Raw genomic sequence first — 22,542 nt, forward strand, 5'->3', positions numbered from 1 at the left:
GTTAGGTTTTGTATATGTCTATAAGTCAGTCAGTCTTAAAAATTGCGATTTTTGGATATTAATATCTACGCAACTGTTTAATCTGTATTTATGAAATTTAAGGTTCTTGTTTATCTTGAGGTCTTCTTGATATGTACCAAATTTGGTTTATATAACTTAAATAGTTTTCGAGTTATAAGGGGGTGAAAAGTGGCTCGAAATGGTTCGTGTAAATATACACACGGCTGCTGCTCGCCAGTTCTCTTCGCTTGAACTCGGCTTGACACGCTGCCGCGTGTCTAGATATTTCAAATCATCCAATTCGATGGAGATTAATTTTGCAAAAGTAACAACGATAAATCTTGTGCCCTTTTTAATTTAATTATAGTGAAGTTAAATCTATAAGAAACTAGCAAACCGGGCGAACTCCGTTTCGCCACCAGAGACACCTTTTCTTTGCTATAAACCTCACGGAGCCCGAGACCTTTCCAACGAATGCAAAACCGTGGAAATCGGTTCGTGCATTCTGTAGTTATAGCGTCAGGAAGGAAAACCCGACTTATTTTTATATAGTAAATTACGTTTCAACATAAATTAATTTTGTGAAAATCGTTGAAAAAACATTAAAATGAATTCTCCTATCTAGCGTACTACATGGCGGGTGAGACAGCAACAGCCGAGCGAGTGCTGAGCGTGCTAGTGAAGAACGCAGTGAGCGAGGAGCGGTTTAGTGACGCGGGCTACTTGCACCACTTGCTGGCCGCACAGTGCTTGGAAACGGCTGCAGATAGTCACGGGTATGTGGCCTTTATTACGTGTATTAATTAATAAATAGGAGGATTTGATCTCTTATATTATTAAAATTATATCAATTTTATACATAATTAGCGGTCCGCCCCGGCTTCGCCCGTGGTACATATTCACGTTTTCTCTACATAAGAACCATCCTCGAACTTCAAGGAATATTATAAAAAAAGAATTAACGAAATCGGTTAAGCCGTTCTCAAGTTATGCGCTTACCAACACATTTTGGGATTCATTTTTATATTATAGATGTATGTACATACTACATTTCCGCACGCCACACTTTTGTAAATAGATATCACGACGCGATACATTTAGCATCAATGCTTAAGCTGGACGCGCACTTGTCCGCGCCGCACGTGCCGTAAGCGCAGCACGGGGCATTTTCCGTATTTAAATTTTAATAGGCCGCAAAAAGGTCTAAAGATGCTTTAGTGTAGCTGTGTGTAGGGAGATGAAATTAAAGATAGCGGCCAATTAAATTTTATATTTCTTCTAAATTACACAAAAATATACTATTTAATATTTATATTCACTAACTACAAAACGTGGGTCGGTGGCGCGAGCTATGGGACAACTGAGGGGCGACGCTATGTGACTGTGCGACGCGGCCGAAAATCCTGCGTCAGCACAGCACCTACAATATTCCCCCCTTTTCAAAAAAAAAATGTGGAACATTTTTAAACAAAATCAAATTAAATTATCTTTATTACTAACTCGCACAACGAACCCTAACAATTCTGCTGACAGACAAAAAATAACAATGTGAAACATAATACAAGATTAGTTCAGGAGTCGGTGAAACATTTTTATAAACACACGAACATTTATTTTAAAAAAGATACTTAACATATAAAAATTACTAGTCTGCAGCCATGGTGTTTGATATAACGTTATGATGTCCTCTCTTGGCATCATTGCGGCCATTTGCCAACAATACAATCTAATAAAGTCCTACGATCGAACAACATAACATTACATACACACAAACATTATAATGTAAAGTAACATTATTAATAAAAAAATACGCAATGTATAAAATTAATTACATATTCGCAATCAATTAAATCTTTATGAATGAACATTTTACACGGTAATTTATTAATTCTAGGTACCGGTTTCATACTGTGTATAATCGACCTCAATTTATCAACATAACTATGTTCGTCACATGGTTTTATATTACTTGTGTCATAAAAATCACCAGGCAGCCTTATATTACTGCCATAAATCATTTGAGCTGCAGTTACGCCTGTGTCTAATTTAACAGTTGTGCGTAACCCTAACAATACTGTTGCTAGTTCATCAACCCATGAATTACAATTTAAACGAGCCATAAGCGCTGCTTTTAAAGATCTATGCCAACGCTCTACTGCACCGTTGCTCTGTGGATGATATGGGGTGGTCCGCAACTTTTGTATTCCCATTAATAACATAAGCTGCTTAAATAAATTACTTTCGAATTGTCGACCTTGGTCACTTGTAAGCCTAAGGGGACAACCGAACCTACAAATCCAACCCTCATACAACACCTTTGCCACAGTCTCCGCAGTAATTTCTTTTAAAGGAAAGCCTCGGGCCACTTGGTGTACCTATCTATGATTGTTATACAATATCTAAACCCTTCTGATGAAATTGGCAATGGCCCTACAAGATCAATATGTATATGCTCAAAACGGCTCGAGCCTTGAAAACTTCCTAAATCGGATACAGTATGTTTTGAGACTTTAGCTCTTTGGCACTTAATACATGTTTTAGACCAAATTCCTATATCCTTATTCATTTCTGGCCAAAAATATCTATCTGTTACTAATTTTTTTGTGGCTCTAATACCCGGGTGACTTAAATTATGCACAGCATCAAAAGCTAAACGTCGAAATTGTTTAGGTAAATATGGTCGAATTCTATCTGTGGATGTTTCACAATAAATTTGTTTATTACAATCGAACATTGCAACACGCTTAAGTGTAAATTGACTGTTTACGTTTGACCGGTGTCTCATTTCTGCAAGTTGTTCATCCGTTTCCTGCGCTCGGGCGAGTTCTGCGAAATCTAACACGGTGGGACATGTTATTGTTTCAATTCTCGATAACGTGTCAGCGACTATATTTTCCCTACCTGTTACATGACGAATATCTGTACAAAACTCACTAATAAACATAATTTGCCTAGTTCTTCGAGCAGTTTCCCTATTTGTACCTATTTTACTAAATGCAAAACAAAGCGGTTTATGATCTGTATAAACTATTAATTCGCGCCCTTCAACCATGTTGCGAAAATGAATAATTGATAAATATATCGCTAACAATTCTCTATCATAGGTACTATATTTACGCTGAGCTTCCGTAAGTTTACGTGAAAAATATCCTAAAGGTTGCCAAATATTGTTAATTTTTTGTTGTAAAACTGCACCTATACACGTATCTGAAGCGTCAGTCATAAGAGACAATGGAGAATCTAAGGAAGGATATGTCAACAAAACTGCATTTTTCAAATCGAAGCCTGTCTTTAACCTTGTCTTCGAGCGGCTTAATGCCCTCGGTAGAAACTTCATAACCTAAAAACTCTAATTTTTGCTGACCAAAACTACATTTTGAAAAATTGATAGTTATACCGAATTGATTAAAACGATCAAAAACTTGCTCTAAATGTTCTCTATGCTGACTTTCTGATTCTGAACTGATAATGACGTCATCGATATAAATAAATAAGAAATCTAAACCTTTTAAAACTGTTTCTTGCATGAAACGTTGGAAAGTTTGCGCAGCATTTCGCAAACCAAATGGCATACGCATAAATTCAAATAAACCAAAAGGTGTAATAACTGCTGTCTTTTTTATGTCATTTTCTGCAACAGGCACAGAATTATAGGCTCTATTAATATCTAATTTAGAGAAAATTTTCTTATTACCCAAAATATATGTAAAATCATGTAAACGTGGTACTGGATAACGATCTGGTTTCGTAATTGCATTTAAACGTCTATAATCACCGCAAGGCCTAATATTACCATCTTTTTTGGGAACTATATGTAGTGGACTTGCCCAAGGACTACTACTCGGTCTACAAATCCCTAACTCTTGCATAACAATAAATTCATTTTTAGCCTTTACGTACCTGTCAGGAGGAAGCTGCCTCGCTCTCGCATGCACCGGCGGTCCTGTCGTCTCGATATAGTGACAAACATCGTGTTTTGGCGTCTCTTTGTAAGAAATAGGTTTAGTTAAATCAGGGAATTTATTCAATAAATCGGAATATGGACATTCCATAATTGTTTTTAAAGTGGGCACAGTAGAATTTGAGATATTTCCCTTAGTACTCAAATTAGTTACTTGATCAATCAATCTACGTCCGTTTAAATCAATTAATAATTTATGATTAGCTAAGAAATCCGCACCAATAATTGGTTGCTTTACATCCGCTAATATAAAAATCCAACGGAACGGTCGTCTCAGACCCAAATCTAGAGACAAAAAATGAATACCATATGTTTTAATTTCCGTTCCATTAGCAGCAAATAATTTATATTTATTACCTTCTGCATAAACCTTACGATACACCACACTACGCGGGATGACGGACACATTTGCACCACTATCAACTAAAAAGTTTAGTCCTGAATTTCTGTCCAAAACACTGAGACGGTTATTTCTGTAGACTCGGTCGCAGGTACCCGTCGCTGGCTGCACCGATGCTAGTTTTCCGCTGGTTTCTCACGCTGACTAGGTTTCCAGTTGCACGGTTTCACACATTTCGTCGCTTTGTTTTTATATTTGTAATGGTATTTACAAAGCCAATTGGGATTATGCCTTTGATTACGTTGAAATTTACCTCTTGACCTGGATCGTGACCTCGTTCTAAAATTTGATGTATTATTCCTTGTTTCCAATCTTCTCAGTCGATTATTTAATTTTTCTATCTCACTAATCAAATTATTTTCTGGACTGTTGCTTAAACTGGACTGTTGAACTGCTGATAACGAGTTTAAGGGTGTCATGCTCTCCATAACTTTATCTGCTATTGATGCCAAAATATCTTCACTTTTACTCTCGGATACGGCTAACACAGCTCTTATTGCCGGCGGTAATAAATTTTGCCATAAAACTAGAAGTGTTTCTGTTGTTACTCGTCCACGCGCCAAATCTTGCATTTTCCTCATTAATTGTGACGGTTTTTGATCACCCAATTCCATTTCGCCAATTAATTTTTTTATTTGTCGATCTTCCGATTCTTCAAAAATTTGTAATAATCTTCTTTTTAATTTTTCATATTTTCCTGTCTCCGGCGGGCTAATTAAAATGTCCGTGACTGTGGTCCGTGACTTGCTCGATGACATCTGGCGTTAATTTAGAAATTACTATTTGATATTTCGCCTCATCTGACATTTTCTGTGGCGATAAAACTGCTTCCGTTTGTATAAACCATATTTTCGGCGATTTCTTCCAAAAATCTGGGATGCGGGACGTAATGGAGATTGACGATAAACTTGCAAATTCTTCCTTAACCGGTTCCATGGTGATATTTAATTTTTATATGTACTTTTATGTGTTATTAAATTTTATTTAGTTATTTAAATTTTACCGCTGCCACCGCCCTGTAGTTTCTTCTTGAGTTGTCCGTATATATATATTTATTAATTTTGAATATTTATTCCCTACTACACACTCACGTCGATATATCACGCCGGTCGAGATCACGTCGGGGTCACCAATTTAGTGTAGCTGTGTGTAGGGAGATGAAATTAAAGATAGCGGCCAATTAAATTTTATATTTCTTCTAAATTACACAAAAATATACTATTTAATATTTATATTCACTAACTACAAAACGTGGGTCGGTGGCGCGAGCTATGGGACAACTGAGGGGCGACGCTATGTGACTGTGCGACGCGGCCGAAAATCCTGCGTCAGCACAGCACCTACAATGCCAAGGGCCTAATTGGCCAGGGACGAAACTGACAATCCTGCGAATGATACCATTCCCGGCACCCCAGCGCATCGCAATCGTCGCACGCGCCTATATACCTACAGGAATTTACGGAAAAGCAGATCGATACGAGCGCAATGCCGTATTTTTGCCGTAGCGATTTTATCACGGAAATTCCACGGGAACGGGAACTATGCGAGTTTTTCTTTGAAACCGCGGGCGGAAAGCTAGTTTCATAATATAAAGATTAAAAAAATGCGTATACCGCAGTGAGCGCGCTACACCGCTGCACCGGTACGCGCACAACGACCGGCTGGCGCGTATCTACCACGCGTACGACGCGGTGCACCGCTGCGTGCACGAGCCGTTCGCGCTGAGCCAGCCGGACGCGCTGCTGAACGCGGCGCGGTTCGTGCTCGCCGCGCTCGAGGGGGAGCCGCCGCCTGGCGTCTCTATGTTGTATCCTTTTTAAATGCGTAAAATAAATTTTTTAAATCGAACTGTTTAAAACCAGAGTAAATAGGCTCGTCCAGGACAGGCATCATTTGCGATCGACCGCATCCACGCTTACCACCAGGCGGGATCGCGGTCAAATGCCTGCTCTGTTATGAATAAAAAAAAAAAAAAATCAATATTGCAGGACTATTTTCACACACGGCACAAACTGATCCCATACCACACCCCAGACACTCCATACAAAGTTATCGTTTTAACAGTCACACTGGTTGGCACATTTGTGACTAGCGTAAAAATTATTCGCGTTTTTCTGATGAAATACATCCGTAAACAGCACAATATCTAAGCATTTTCTACGAAAAACGATAATCACAAATCCAAAATAATAAAATTACTTTAAGTCAATTTGATTAATGTTGTCAATCTTCGTTGCGTATCGTCCTTGCAGAAAAATGCGGACCATTTTTATGCTGATCGTGCGGGGTGAGGTAAGTGTTTAATTTTGGCGGGAGGCGGAGAGTGTCCGTTCTGTAGCGTTACTACTATTATGTATTCTGTGCCCATACTAAGCTTTCGCTTGTGTTATGAAAATCCCTCCGACTAGGGCCCTTCCGGCCTCCTCCACTCAAGCGACAGCCCAAGCCGAGGTTCGCGATCCTTGTCAAGGGGGGACGCCCTTGCGCATGTCGCTACCAGGGTGAACCTTCAGTTCAAGCCCTTCTGGCTAACATTGAGAGACACCACACAAATAAAGAAGAATGTTATGGAAACCACATGACTATTAAACATACATATATAATTTAAAAAATAAATACTTATATGGGTAGAATAAAGAGTGAATTTGTTTTTTTTTATTAATTCGAATGTTTTTAGGATTGATATGTTATTTATATGTGTATGTTGTTAAAAATTGGGGTTGTTATGGTGTTTTGTATTCGTTATTACTACTCGAAGCGCTTTTTTGCTTCTACTGTAAACTTTTGGTAGGATAGATGATTATTTGTAATTTTTTAATGTGTTAAATGAAAATTTTCCGTTTTATCCTATTAGTATCAGTATTGTTTAATCAATACTCTAAATACGAAAGTTTGGGAGAATATTATATTATTATTTCACGCACTAAATAGCGTATCGGATATGGCTGTAATTTGAATAGAAGCAAAATACTTAATTAGCTAGTCATTAGTTTGTAAATTAGCTCGGGAAATGGAAGACGTATTGTTATTATTATGTATTAATTATTTTATTTTAGATTCACTAGGTTCAGTAATCAAAATCACTCGCTTAGTTCTATAAGAATAATCTTTGCACCTATGTTTAAATTTTTTCGAATTTGTTTCAATAAATATATATAACTTTTTATATTTATAAAAAACCTTATTCTTCTAATTAAAAAGGACACCTTTTTATGATTACTAAGTAACCAAAGATTTATGACGTTTGTCTTCTGAATAATTACACAAGGTATTCAATCTTGTATCGATTAGCCCTTATTTCGTAATCCAAATTAGAAAACGTATCATCAGTTTCGTTAGTGAAATTCGGCAAAATAACATAATATAGAGATTATTAATTCGATGCATATCATCAGCGTAACCCAATTAAAAATGTTTTGAACAAGTTTCTCGTTCCCCATTAATTAGCGTTTATAATTTGATGATAATTTTATTCATATGTAACTCGGCTGGTAAGGGCAGGTGCTTTTTGACGGGCAATAAAATATAATGTATACTTTTCGTCTAGCTTCATATCGACTGCTTACGCCGATGTGACCTAGTTTTTACAAATACTATTAGATAATTAATTGCGTAATTTTTTGGGATTGATTATTTGATCGATATTTTTTAATTGAGAAGACATTATATTCCGTGATTTCAGCCCCAAGTCTTGCATAGCTTTTGATAAAATAAAGTAGATTTTTATTCAAAATTTCATCCATATCGGCGCTGTGATTTAGCTATGAAAGCGTAACGGACATACCGACAGACTCTCGCATTTATAATATTAGTATGCATAATACATATCGTATCTTATCATAACTAAGAAAATTAAAAGATAAAATACTGCAATAAAACAAAAACACTACAGTTTTGTTTATCATTTTTGGGTTTAATAAAAATACCATATGGGCAATAATACAATTAAAATTTTGTTCAAAAGTCAACAGACTATCGACCTTGGTGTATTATCTTTGCACCTTTTTAAAGGTTTATTTCCTGTTGCATATTATCTGTAATATGCAACGCAAATGCAATCAATTTAATTAACATAAGTTTTAAAAATTTGACCTTAATCGAAGTCCAGCTGCCTTTATCTGTGTATGGCGAAACAAGCGAAGGTATTGAACGCCAATCTATTGGCCCGCAAGATGCTGGACAAAATTTTGGCTCTACAAATTCCGCAGAAGTTTCAGGTATGTTTCGAGTACTTGTTTGTATACTATAATTTAATTGTTTAATATATTAGATGAAACAGTACTGAAATGAGTTCACATTTATAGCACTATATACGATTAATAATTATTTAAAGAATAAATTGAGTTGAAATTCGAAGACAGCAATTTCTATTTTCAGTTTTTCCAGTTTTTCTCTTACTTAACGAGTTAAAGGCGAGACGACACTTTACATTGATTCTAACATTATCCATACAATCACCGGTCCCGTGAAACGAAATAATTTGAACAAAAATCATCGTCTGTCAATCAAGTATTTGTATACCTTGGTGATTCCACATGCAATTTCAATTCTTAAGGGGTACAAATTACAATCAAAAATAGTTTACCTTCCCGTATCATAGAGAATGAGCGGCCTAGACGTAAAGTAGATTTTGACGATAACTTATTTCGGAGTCATTTTCGGCACTTTAACGAAAACATTTTATCCAATACCCACTATTAACAAATGAACTGGTGGTTAATATTAAATTATGCAATTTGAAGATTCAGAGTCATTTTCGACACTTCTTCATATTACCTACCCAGTATTTTTACAACTGAACTGGTAGCGAATATTATATTATGTACTTTGACGATTCAAAAGTGCTTCTAAATTCTAGTTGAATGAATAAATGAGATGATATGCAATCGAATGAATGTGTCTCCAACCAAGAGAGCGTAGAGCTGCTGATGCTCAAGAGCTGTGCCAGTGTTACCCAGTATATTTACAACTGACCTGGTGGTAAATATTAAATTACGCATTTTGACGATTCAAAATGTGCTTATTCTAGTTGAATGAATAAATGAGATTATATGCAATCTCATAAATGTGTCTCCAAGCAGGAGAGCGTAGAGCTGCTGATGCTCAAGAGCGGTGCCAGTGTTACCCAGTATATTTACAACTGACCTGGTGGTAAATATTAAATTACGCATTTTGACGATTCAAAATGTGCTTATTCTAGTTGAATGAATAATTGAGATGATATGCCGACGAATAAATGTGTCTCCAAGCAGGAGAGCGTAGAGCTGCTGATGCTGAAGAGCGGCGGCAGTGCTGGCGAGGGCGAGGAGGAGGTGTCCCCGCTGTGCTGGCGCTGCCGCCGGCACGCGCCGCCGCTCGCCGCGCGCTGCCCGCGCTGCGCCCACGCGCTCGTGCACTCGCTGGCCACGCACGGTGGGTATAACGGCGAGATTACATATCACTACATAGTATACAAGTGATAACTGCGTTAAAAACAACCGACTTCAAACTTGCACTTGCAAAATTTACAAATACCTACAGACAAAAATGCTCATAAAATAAAAACTACTGGGCCTATCCGAATAAAATTTTTATGGGACCAATTCGACACCATCCCGCATCGAACAAAAAAAGAATCACGTAAATCGGTTCAGAAACCTCGGAGTAATCGGTGTACATACATAAAAAAAAATATACCGGCCGAATTGATAACCTCCTCCTTTTTTTGAAGTCGGTTAAAAACTAAGTCCCTTTGTATGCTTAAATTTATTAGGTTTTAGACAAAGTGGGCGAAGCCGCGGGCGGTATGCTAGTATTGTATAATTTTAATTACAGAGAATAAGGAGCAGCATTTAGAACGCGAAACAACTTGTACCTACTTGTCTATAAATTAGCGTATATCAATTATAAAACAATAATATAATATTACAAGACATCAACAATGGGACATAACTGGTTACTAATTCTTGTGTTATTGTATCTTAATATGTATCGCAGCTTGTGTTATTGTAACTTATTATCTGAATACGCAGTTTTTTAATAGGTACTAATAATGCGTTACTCTGTATTAACATTTTCATTTTAGAATTGTATCTATTTAATAATTTTAATATGTATTTTTATTATTATATTTTTTTAAAGGGGGCGAATGTTGTGGAACGTACTATGAAAGTGTGAGAATGATGACACCGCAAGATGTGTGTGCGTTGTATTATAACTCAGTTAATAAAACCAGCTAATATCTAATGTCCGAGTGTTTCACTTGTGTCATTGTTCCCTAATCACTCACGACATAAACATACATACACGCTACTTTACAAATCAAGTATATACGAGAACAAATCTATTCGTTTTATACAAAACTCACATCTATACATATTATAATAAATCTGTAGAAGGGTCAATTCTGTACATTGAAAATATTGAAAAAATAAATAGCAGGGGGTGTTACTGGATCGATACCAAATCCAAATATGTGATGAAAAAAAATTTTGTCTGTCTGTATGTGAAGACATCACATGAAAACTAACGGTTCGATTTCGATGAAACTTGGTATAATTATACCTTATTATCCTGAGCGTAAAATAGGATACTTTTTATCCTAGAAAAATACGTAGAAAAAAAATTTAATCTTAATTTTTCAGTTTTATCCATAGACGTTGTTCTGTAGAACCGCGAACACACGTTGCGTATTATTATAGGCCTACCCGTATTTGGGTCCAATAGATATTTATAACATGTCATTATCAGAGTTTATACTCAAAATGGAGAAATAAACCATGCACGCAAAGACCGACATCCGCGCGGACGGAGTCGCGGGCGGAAGCTAGTACTAAATAAATTAAGCTCTCCAAGTGCTAAGGGCGTTGATGGTACGTTCACTAGTGTTATCTAGCTTAGTTGCCCGCTACGGCATAAATGTTATGCTAGCCGTTCGTAGAGGCTCCACCTAGTGTTTCTATAACTAATATATTATTGAAATACATACATAAACTACATCAGCGCCAAGTTTCGCCAAAATCTGATAAGTAGTTTCAAACATCCAAACTTTCATATTTGCAATATTAGGTTCAGATTATAACGTTGAAGAGTTTGTTGAAATAAGTAGTGCCAAGAGCTAATATTTAGATCTGAAATATTACATTTATTTTGCAAAGTCCGTTTTTCGAGGAAAGCTATAATCTATTTGAAATCTCGCTACGGCGAATAGGAAAGTATTGTAAAAAATGGGAAAAATGCAGAGGAAGTTTAATGGAACACAGTCCGCACCCCGTACTCGGAAACTCGTTCAATCAAACAGATTGAATCGCATTGAAATTTGTTTTTACTTTTTAGTAAGAATAGTTTGGACATAGCCCCAGGTACCACGCACACTGATACGCTTGTAAGTTGTATACGTGACTCGCAAAATATGTATAACGATGCTCATCAAGAGAATTTAAAAGCTATTTGTTTACAATTTTTAAGAACGTTGAAGATGATAGATTTTTTATTTTTGTTGAAAATGTTTTTCAATTTATAGTTTTTTTAAATCTATTATATTCTGAATTAACATAAATATACATAATACCTGTATAAACTAAATTGACCATTATTATAGGTGTATACAGTACATCAATAAATCTTAAAACATAAAAACTAACGCTATATATTAAAACTAGCTTAATTACAGTATAATTAACCATAGTTCCGAATTCTAGAGTTTTCAAAAATTTCCTACGTTTTCGTTGCTAATCACAGCAAAAAGACACGAGAACAAACCTTTATAAATAAATGTTCCAAAAGAAATAAAATAAAAAACAAAAAAAAAACTTTCACTTCAAGGAAAAACAGATTAAATCGCCGTTCCCGCAGAATAAAATGATAACTGCAAAAACACAACTTCTCAGGAGAAATAAAGAACCGATAATTGACTATAACTTGCCCAGCAACAGACGTAGAGAGATAAAAAAAGGGTCAGTGGTAGCTAATTTTTCATGTTGAACATAATAAAAATGACCGCCTCCTTGGTACAGTGGTTGACACGTGAGCGTAACACCGAGGGGTCCTGGGTTCGATTCCCGGTGGAAACGAAGAAAAAAAAAATTGGTTGCCTGTAAAGTCGGTATACGGGCGAAAGTTTTACGTGACAACGACTTTTTATGTCTGTCTCTCTCGCTCTTAGGCGGGCTAACCATGCCCGCGTGCCTCTTTCGGTGACTCATCGTAACGTTACCGAGCGTTACACTTTTTCATAAGTGACTCCCAGCCGCAACCTAATTTAAGACGTTGTCACGTCAAAAATGTCTCGGTCTGGCAGGACACAGAAGGCTGATCACTTATTGTCCCTAAAGAAAATCGATCAGTGAAACAGATGTATAATAATATCCGCCCCTTACCCCACATGGGACTTCACTTTTATTATGTTTCAAAATAGTTTTAATAACTTTAAGAGAACTGAAGATAGTTAAAATTTAAAAAGTTAGTAGCATTTGCCTGATATGTAAATTTACTAATACACATTTATCATTTTATTCTCGTTCATATTGGACATAGTGTTATTATATGCATAATAGGCGTTCGTCATTATTTCGCCGATTCGTTTTTCCGAGAATATTATTGTAAAAGTTATTATCACATAAAGAGTTAAGAAACTTTTTCACTATCTCTTTTTTCTAGTACGAATATGTTCTGGGAAAAAGCGGTAAATATTATTGTAATATCTTATAACTTTGTGGATTACAGGAGAAAAATTACAAAAAGAATTTTATAGTATATAATTATGTATTAGGCTGCGTAGGCTTCAAATATGGCATAACAATAAAACTATGGTAATGGCGAGTATCATTTTATTCTCCGAGGGCGGCGAAATTCTATCCGAGTCTATTGTTTACATAACAAACAATGTTTTTCAAAACGTAATTCAATTTTGATTTTGCAGAATGCAAACATGGAGTTTATTTACAACAAATACCTAGAAATATTCTAACAATATGTTATAATTTAAAATTCGTTGTAATCAATTTTATTAGAATAGCAATACCTTTTTCCAAAAAAAAAAAAATTATACTAATTAACCTTATTTAATATTCAAATACAGAAGTCCTGCCATTGGTGCAATTCGTCCCAGCGGAGGGTATAACTTATGAAGAGACGTTACAACTAATCGAAAGAATGCCGCTACCAGAAGAGAAAATGGAAGAACATTCCGAAATATTAACAATCAATCACGATATTGATACTGCTGACCCTTTCTTGGATAAAATTGACGAGGTAAGTGATTTAATCATTTAATAAATAAGAGGCTATGGAGTCTAACCTATAATACAAGATTCTATGGGAATGTATGTATCATGTGTTTCAATTAAGGTTGTAAAGATAATTTTATTAATTACTTATGTAAGGACTCAACACATAGATGTCCCCATACTCATTATTGGTTAAGATTCTCAATCAATTTATATTCTTTCGGTCAGCAGATTAAGTTACTTTCCCTAAAATATACGATACAGGTGTAAAATGCATCTGCCACACTATTCAATTTAAAATGTGGAGGAGTGAAAGAGTGTCGAAAAAATTGGTCTGGTCTTTCACTTTAATGTTTTCGTTTCAGTTTTAACAGCTTTCAAAATATTACAAACTCGATAGTTTTAGTTGCAGCTTTAGTTTACCTTTCTCGTGGTAACGAATGAGCAAATTGAGTGAATTCTGCCGGGACGGTCCATCCATTGTCCATAGTACAAGCTTTGTTTAGTTTGAGAGCAAATAGTTGCACTCAACCTCTATACGCGAGAGTCAACACACATATTGTGAAACTATTTTTCCAATGATGGAACATAGTTTTTTAATAGCATTTCATTTGATACACTAGAAAGCTTTCACTTTATGAGACATGATTGTAATGTATTTGAAACTTCTACAGGCGAACTGTTTATAAAAATTATTTTAAATGTAGAAAAATTGCGATATGCGATGTACATACTTTACAGTAATGGAATGCGGAGTGCTTTCAATTTGTATACCTACTTATTCACTATATTTATATAATATTTTCGTCGTAGTTCGCTAGTCTCAAGTCTCAGTCTAGATTGGCCGCCGTGACTGAAATTCGGTCAGCGGGACTCGTATACTGGAGTAAAATTTCCTCTATTTGCTCTCGTAATGTGAATCTGCACGATTGAAAACGCGAGCGGCGAATTGTTTGCTTTTATTTTCTTTTTTATTTTAGAATAACGGATGTGATACGGAAATTGATTGAATTTTTCTTAACATTTTAAATGTATTGAAATCTAAAATCATAAAACTAAATCAATTCCATGTACAATAACACTCTCGCTCTCAATAAAACTCATAACTTCACGAACACATGTACATATACGCATGCATACACATAAACGCACACGCATACGCACACGCACGCACTCAGAATGCGGTGGAAATCGTCCACAACTTCTACAGATCGCCTATAGTCATTGTTATGAGATATAAATAATGGTTTCATTTTTAGGGTTCCGTACTCAAAGAATTAACGAGATGATTTTTTTGCAGATGCTCTTTCACTTATTAGTTAGGAACCCGAAACGGGGTTACCAATATTATAATTTGAATCAATGTTGTCATATACAGGATGACGATACCGGCGTGGTAGTGTGCAGTAGACAGGCATTGTTGCAGTTGAACCCAGCCGCAGTGCTGATTGTGAACAAGCGGCCGCTCACTCCGCTGTTCTATAGGAACATGCTGCCGGAACTGCCCGTCACTGTGTGCGATGGGTGTAGTAATGTGAGTTTCGTTCATACTAATTGTATTGAAATAAACAAACGATTAAGCTATTGCATAGCTTCTATCGCGGGCCGTGAGCGCGGGGACCGAATCGAGAAATTCCGTAACGAAAAACCTCACGCTCCCCACTCCGACGGGCGGAGGTGTGGCTTGAAGGCATAGCATGCAATAGCTTTACCGCGGCAGTCCCCGAGTGCCACACGTCGTTTTTGTGTACCAAAATAATAGCAATAGTAGATAATATATCAAAAAATATAAGTTAAAAGAAAAATTGATATTTAAAGGTTTTATAAAGGTAGGTAGGTACTTATGTCTTTCTACTCGGGTCGATCTTGGCGAAGCCGGCAAACAGCAAGTAATAATAATTTATTAAGAGTTTTATGAAATTCTTCGTCATTATTAAGTCTTGGAATCTAAAAAACAAGTATAAAAAGGAAGATTCCTCCGATAATTAATTAAATGGTATAGAAAAATGAAAGTCAAATATCGTTGAAACTACTTCACTGTACATAGTTTAGAAGCATCTCAATAGACAAGAACTTTCATTAAAATACCACATTTATATTGATTCACCGCACCGTAATGTAGTCAATTTTTCTCATAATTCTTCTTACTAAAGCTTATTAAAATGAAAAGGTTCATTATTTTAATTTGCTATCGATATTTCACGATAGAATCCTCACTTCACATTATAAAGGTGAAAGAGTGTTTGTTTGTCTTTCTTAATCGACTTTCTTTCTTAATACGTCGCAACCGAATGAAATTTATGGTATGATTTTTGGCCTTTCGAATTGATGACGAATATCCTTTGACCAAGCGGGCGAAGCCGCGGGCGGAAAGCTATTATTACGTGTGCAAACTTTATTTGGATAATAGGTTTATGTTCGTAATGCATACACAATAAATGCATCGTAAATAATTAACATTTCGGCTACAAATTACAATGAATATTTTATCAATAGATACGACAGTAACAAAATTATCTCGGAAGCGAATTGTAGCTGACAGACAATGTAATGAACCTCATTGTTATGTTTTAATTGCAATGTAAACGAATTTATTTCCAATTTGATACAATATAAAATCAAAGTGCAAAACAAACGAAATTATCTCGGAAACAAATTGTACAGTTAGACAGGGCTTAACTATCTCAAAGAGCATTTTTCTAGGACAAAGTAAATTAGAGAGCTCTTATGAACTTTGTAGAAAATTGTCTTGCATTAGTCTATCTATATTTAAGGGAATACTTAATCATAAGTCCGTCAAGCTCGGCTCGAGTAATAGCAACGCATTTCGCTGGTATAGCTTATTTTCAGTTCAAATATAAATATGTATGTTTAAAGTTGCATAACTACTACGTCGTTTTTTGTTTCGGGCGTATTAAAAGTATTCCGGTTTAAAAAAATTGGATAGTTTCCGATGGGTTGTGACATGTGTTAAAACTGTTCACCCCAATGTTGCTTTGTTAGGGGACACCGGTCCGATATTAGTTTTTCGCTATCAAAATTAAATAATTACATACGGATCGAATGCAAACACAATTGCACTGGAAAAATAGAATTTGAACAATGAAATAAGACACGTGAAAATAGTATGAAAAACGTGGTTGAAACAACGCTACTCGGAACTGTTTGTGGAGTATAAACAAGAGCGATTCTCTCAATATTTTATTACTTTTTCAATCATGTTCTTGGTTGTCGTTTTCGTATAATTTCGCAATGTTTTCATCATTCAATATGTCTATAGACATATACACTGCAATCTGGGTCTATTATTTTCTACTTTCCCTGTTTCTGGTCACACGTACGTCATGCCTATATTTATCAATTTATGCCAAAATGTTAACTTCACTTTTTTGACCCGGAAAAATTACTTTATGCCTTTAGTACAAAGGTAACGCTTCGATTCGTTTTTGTGGTAACCGACTTCTAACACAATTAAGTGCTTAGGTTTGTTTATAGAATTGTTGATGAATGAACTCTGTTGACGAATTGTAATGCAATGAAATGTAATGGAAAGGATTAACAATATTAAATGCAATAATTTAATATTGTTAATCTTTTCCAAACGCCACAATACGATGATATACTATTTTATTTTGGTTAGAATGTTGTTTTATAATTTGTCCAAAAATATTCGTATTCATAAATCCGTTTCCACGAATTCTGTGTGACAACGTATTATTTCGTTTTCCTATTATATTCGCTATTTGTTAGCTAAGCTTTATTTTGTATGGAAATATTCTAGGTAAAACTGGTGTGTAATTGCAAGTTCTCATATTATTATAAGGTAAGGTAATTTAGTGTTTATTATCATTTTATGTTTAATGCAGTTGTTCTACATGGAGGACTACGAAATACAAGTATTGACGAAGGGTCACTGCGGCTTCTGTAGGTATTCCGTCGAAGAGGACAAATCTCGAGAGAGCTCTATACAAGACTCGTCTAACAACGACTCTAACGAATCCACACCGAACAGTCCAAGCAATGGACACAATATGTCGTGGCGATAATTGAACCTTATTTATTACATATCGTATATCGCAGAAATTCTGTTGTATGTGTTCTTATTTTCACGTTTGTGTCTCTTTGATAATGTACTTTTTCTATGAAAGAATAAGTATTTTATTAATAGCTGTAAAAAGTTACGCACAAAGATTATTTTGTTAAACATGATGTAAGCCATATTTTATTGTACAGTATTATATTGAATATGTGTTTTTACATATTCGCCAATAATTTCGTCAATGTATTGTTGCGACCGTATTTACTAGGTATTATTAGATGTAATTAAGTACAAAAGACCAGTTCTCAATGCAATTTGCCCCAATACTTAATGTTTTGATAACTCGGAACAACAATGAATGTATTTTAACAATTGTTAATGATTTACAAACAATACGTTTACGCTAAAGTTGTCTAAATATCAATTCAGTGGAGCCAGATATTGTTATTGTTTCATAATGATAATAATTGGTTATTTAACTACAAGTTTTGCATCGCTCGCAATGCCCGTATTAAATTGATGTTGCAATGTTCAAAACTATGTGTATAAAGCCGAATACGTTTTTTGATTAAAATTTTAATAGTTTGGTTACAGGATTTATTTTGAAAATGTAAATTGTTATTCACTTAATTACTTATTGATTTTTCGAATGTTTAATATGTTGGTGAAAATTGTTTTCGTAACGAGTTGTTTTAACAGGCGCTGTTTAATCGGTGCCTTGTTAACTAAATATTATTAATTGTGTTAAAATGTTTCTCTTTTGTTGCTAAATCCGAATTTTTATTATGAATGTATGAAGATGAGTTGACCACTCAGAATGCAGTCAATACTTCTTTATTTCTGTAAATAAGACAGAAACGTTTATTGTATTATAATATTTTTTTTTAATTTAAATCTGACCATTTATTTTTTTCCAATAACATGAAACAAATGTTACACATTTATTGAATTATGGATAACTTTCTAACGAATTATTCGTTAGAAAGTTAAGTCTAATTGGAAAGAATTCAATATTAAACTGGAAAAGTGTAACGAATCTTCCTTCTTCACTTTGAAAACTATTGATTACAAAACTGACTCCCAGAAATATTCTTGTATTCTTAGTTTTATGTACGATCTGTCCATTAGTAGTATTTAAGTATTCTTATGTGTATATTTGAATGCAATATGTGATACAAATAACCGTCCCATCGAAATAAATATACAACATAACACTGTAGTTTTATTTAACGTGGAATCTTTAACAGCTGTCTAGATTTAAATAGCTAATTAAGTAATGTTCAAGCTTCCCCGTATTTTTTGCATGCTTTGATGATCTGCGATAATGAGCGCGCTGTAGGTTCGCAGTGTGGATAGGGGTGACGACTATTAGTTATTTGTATGGAAAATAGAAATTTCCGAACACCTCCCTGCATTGTATATGTTGCATTTCTAACAAAAACCGACTATTATCGATTCCGTATAAAGATGCTGCTCGTGATTTCATTCAATAGAATCGAAATAAGAGAATAACATCTAAAGTGAATTTTAAAGCTTGCAATAATATGTTCGACCGCAGTTTACATATTAAGTTGTCGATCATTTTCAATTGAAATCGGGTCGCAGGATTCTAGAATGTTTTATTGTTAATATACATTCTAGCTAAGCACAAACATGAGCATTTTCAATATGCACCTGAAACTATTTTCCTCTCACAAAGGAATAAGAAATTGATTTGAAAAAGAAAACCTGCTAAACCTAACTGTTATATAACTATACAACGAGTAAAAGGTGTTGAACAGAACGTTAGATGCAGGTATTCGCATATTTATGAATATAAGATATTCATACATCAGAAGAATTTAATTTAAAACGTATTACTGTCATGATCATTTATGAAATGAAAAATAACATGAAAAACATGCATGATAACTACAAAATTATAGTGAATATCCAAAAAATGCTTTCGGCCATATTAACTAAACAAAATGTAATTCTCAGTGCTGAATGCCCTAGATATGTCTATGTCATTTTGCCGGCGACAAATGGGTGCTAATTACTTTCTGATATACCTTGTGCCGGCTTCACCTGTATTTCTGTGAACTACTTTTAAACTTTTTTTCCATTTTTCTCAATTAGTCATCTCTGCTGACGTGGCAGAGGACACAGAAGATGAACACGTCGATAATTTTTATTTTCGTGGAGCTATTATCAAGCGATTTAATATGAGAAACATTTGCGACTGGATGAAAGCTCTACTTTATTACTATTATCTAGTATATATCTTCTGTTCTTACTAACAGTATTTTAATAGAAGAACATAATAAAGCCTTAATTACAACAAAACACGGGCGATGAGAACGTGAGAAGCCAAGCGATATAAAAAGGGTAATTAAGCTGAAGGAATTTTAAGAATTTTGCCGCAATCTGTGAAGAAATATTCGCCACTAGCAAGGCTTCATTACATATCGCACGATTGTTAACATTTTGTTTTTGTTCTAACTTTTGTTCATGTTACAATGGAGTTTTGGGAAACTTTGTAATTGGATTGCATCAGTGATGAATTTGCTCCCCAGGCCATTTTCCAGGCTGCGGTTGAATTTGTAGCCACTGATACACATGTATCGGATATGCAATTAAAGCTAAAACTGATTGAATTTGCTCAAAAAATATATCCAGATCGTCGTAAACCGATAAAACATTTTGATGATTATTTAACGAAAACGTGGTTATATTTTCGTTTTTAGTTAAGTAAACTAATTATGCTGCTCGACTCAACTTTTGAAAGTTCTGGGAAACATATTATCGAGCATTTTAATTTCATCCACGTGCCAACTAGGTGATATCTAATTACGATTTCCCGAATATAATTCTAATCGTGTATTTGTGAGCGGATCATGTATGCAATTAAACAGTGCGTTCCATTCACATAGGTACATGAGTGGGTTTAATTCCCATTGGAGACAGAAAATTGCTCTGTACACTAGGAGGCAGACAGTTGATCACCTATTCAACTGAAAGCAAAAATCAATGTCGCAAAACGTATCCGTGTATGCGTTCTCATGTGTGAAAAAGATTATTCCAAGGACTGAAATGTAAAAAATAGATGCAAATAAATTGTAGGAATATGAGAGAAATACTTGCACGAACACATTGTGATATCTATCTTAGCATGCATATTTACAATAAGAAAGCTCTATCGAAGGCCACTATTGGGGGCAATTAAGGTGAGATTTGATTGTAAAATAAGTGAATATTCGACAAACACGAGTATCGTTACGGCAGGTGATGCATCCGACTGTTCGTTTTGGCGAATCAGAGGCGGCAGGTGCGCGCGCAGGTGTCTCCGCGATCTCGGCTGATATCGATGTACAGGTTGATATTGATAACTGGTCGCCGCATGTAGCATACATACTACATAGTATGGAACTTGAATAAATCGTTAATACCTACATTTTTATAAGAGAACTGTGTACGCGCAGATTGGTTTAGGGCCAGCCGGCCGCGGCGGCGCAACTGGCTAGCGATTGTTTGATTTGTTTGCATTGCTTTCTTTAGATGCTTTTTCTATTTCAATGTTGGACTTATTGAAGAAATAAAGCATGGTATTTAAGGGTAATTTGGGAATTAGAGTAGCTACAGATCTTTTTTAAATATTTCTTTCGATACTTAAATGATTTGAATAATAACGAACAGAACTTGTTTAAAACATTATTGAATGTAAATGCTAATAAATTGTGTCGTTTTGTTTTCCATGATGCAATTACTGGACCGGATTTAACATCTGCTTCAAATACGATTGTGTGTTGTGACACAGGGTGTTGACTTTGACTAATGACTCAAGTATTTATATATTCACTTTTGTATAGAATAACAAAATAACATCCAATCTCAATAATATTTAAAAAAAAAGATAATGTAAAAATAATACTAATACATTTTTTATCAAAGATATAAGTAATACAAATTGAATAAATGTACCAATAGCAGTGGAAATATTCTCCACATGTTCATTGAGCGCAAACGTTCAAATTAAAACGTTTGGGTAGCAATTTTAACGCAGAATAAATTTTGTATCGACGCTCGGTCGCAGTTATGCTTTCGCGTCTCTATATTGCTTTCCTAGAAACGGTCCTTTGATATAAAATATCGAAGGTAACGACGATATACAGAAGTGGGTTTATTTTAAGCTAAAGTACACGGTTATTACCGGTTGTTTCAAATGAGAAGTTTCTTCGTGTATTAAAGATTATAAGTAGTTCCCATTATTTTTCGAAATTACATCATGTGTTTATGTCTATAATATTATGAAGGATATAGCAAGGGTTCTTAGAGTAGGTATGTTTATGAGTTATCCGCTCAAGAATTTAATCTAAAATTTTCCAGCTCATATTTCACAGAATTCCAGGATTCTGTAAACTCTTGTGAATGCTGGCTGGAGCGGTGGACGTCGATGGATAACGTATCCTCGCTTTATATTCAGACTATAATATAAGTTATTTTAGTTATAGGTCCTTTAGATTCTACATTTACAAAATGAATTGCTGAGGTTTAGAAAAGTGCGTCTCTCAAAATGTACTTAATTAATTTTTATTCACCTTTATCAGTAGGTACTTAAACGTTTTAACTTTTAACCTTAACAAATGTCAGTACTAATTAACAAAACTATTTATCACAAATTTATTAAATTGATTGTTAAATACACGAAATTTTGAGCAGCAGTCCATTAAGTTTTTTGCCTCCGCGCAAATTTATATGCGGCAGTTGTCGCCAACCATCAGGCGACGTTTTTATACAAATGTGAAATGAAGATTTTGCGGCATATTTTTACACCCTGTTGAATGTAGCACGGCTGTCGGCCCGTGCGCTACTCCGCAAAGGTGTTTAAGATAGGACAGATGTTCAGGCATGTGTGCCGACGCAGATCGCCGCTCAATGCATTGACAGACGCGACTCC

The 22,542-nt window shown here is 35.1% G+C and overlaps 1 protein-coding gene across 1 annotated transcript in view; it reads left to right on the plus strand.

Annotated features, from left to right (window-relative positions):
• LOC123705024 (intraflagellar transport protein 122 homolog) overlaps positions 1–18,785 on the plus strand; it is a 38,232-nt gene extending 19,447 nt beyond the window's left edge. The window contains exons 17-23 of the mRNA XM_045653580.1: positions 626–776; positions 5,980–6,168; positions 8,470–8,578; positions 9,614–9,773; positions 13,420–13,592; positions 14,946–15,101; positions 17,434–18,785. Of these exons, the coding sequence (XP_045509536.1) occupies positions 626–776; positions 5,980–6,168; positions 8,470–8,578; positions 9,614–9,773; positions 13,420–13,592; positions 14,946–15,101; positions 17,434–17,613 (1,118 nt within the window). The 3' untranslated portion in view covers positions 17,614–18,785. The remainder of the gene's footprint in view (positions 1–625; positions 777–5,979; positions 6,169–8,469; positions 8,579–9,613; positions 9,774–13,419; positions 13,593–14,945; positions 15,102–17,433) is intronic.
• Positions 18,786–22,542: the final 3,757 nt, after the last annotated feature.

Source organism: Colias croceus, chromosome Z (genome assembly GCF_905220415.1).
Source record: "Colias croceus chromosome Z, ilColCroc2.1".
NCBI lineage: Eukaryota > Metazoa > Arthropoda > Insecta > Lepidoptera > Pieridae > Colias > Colias croceus.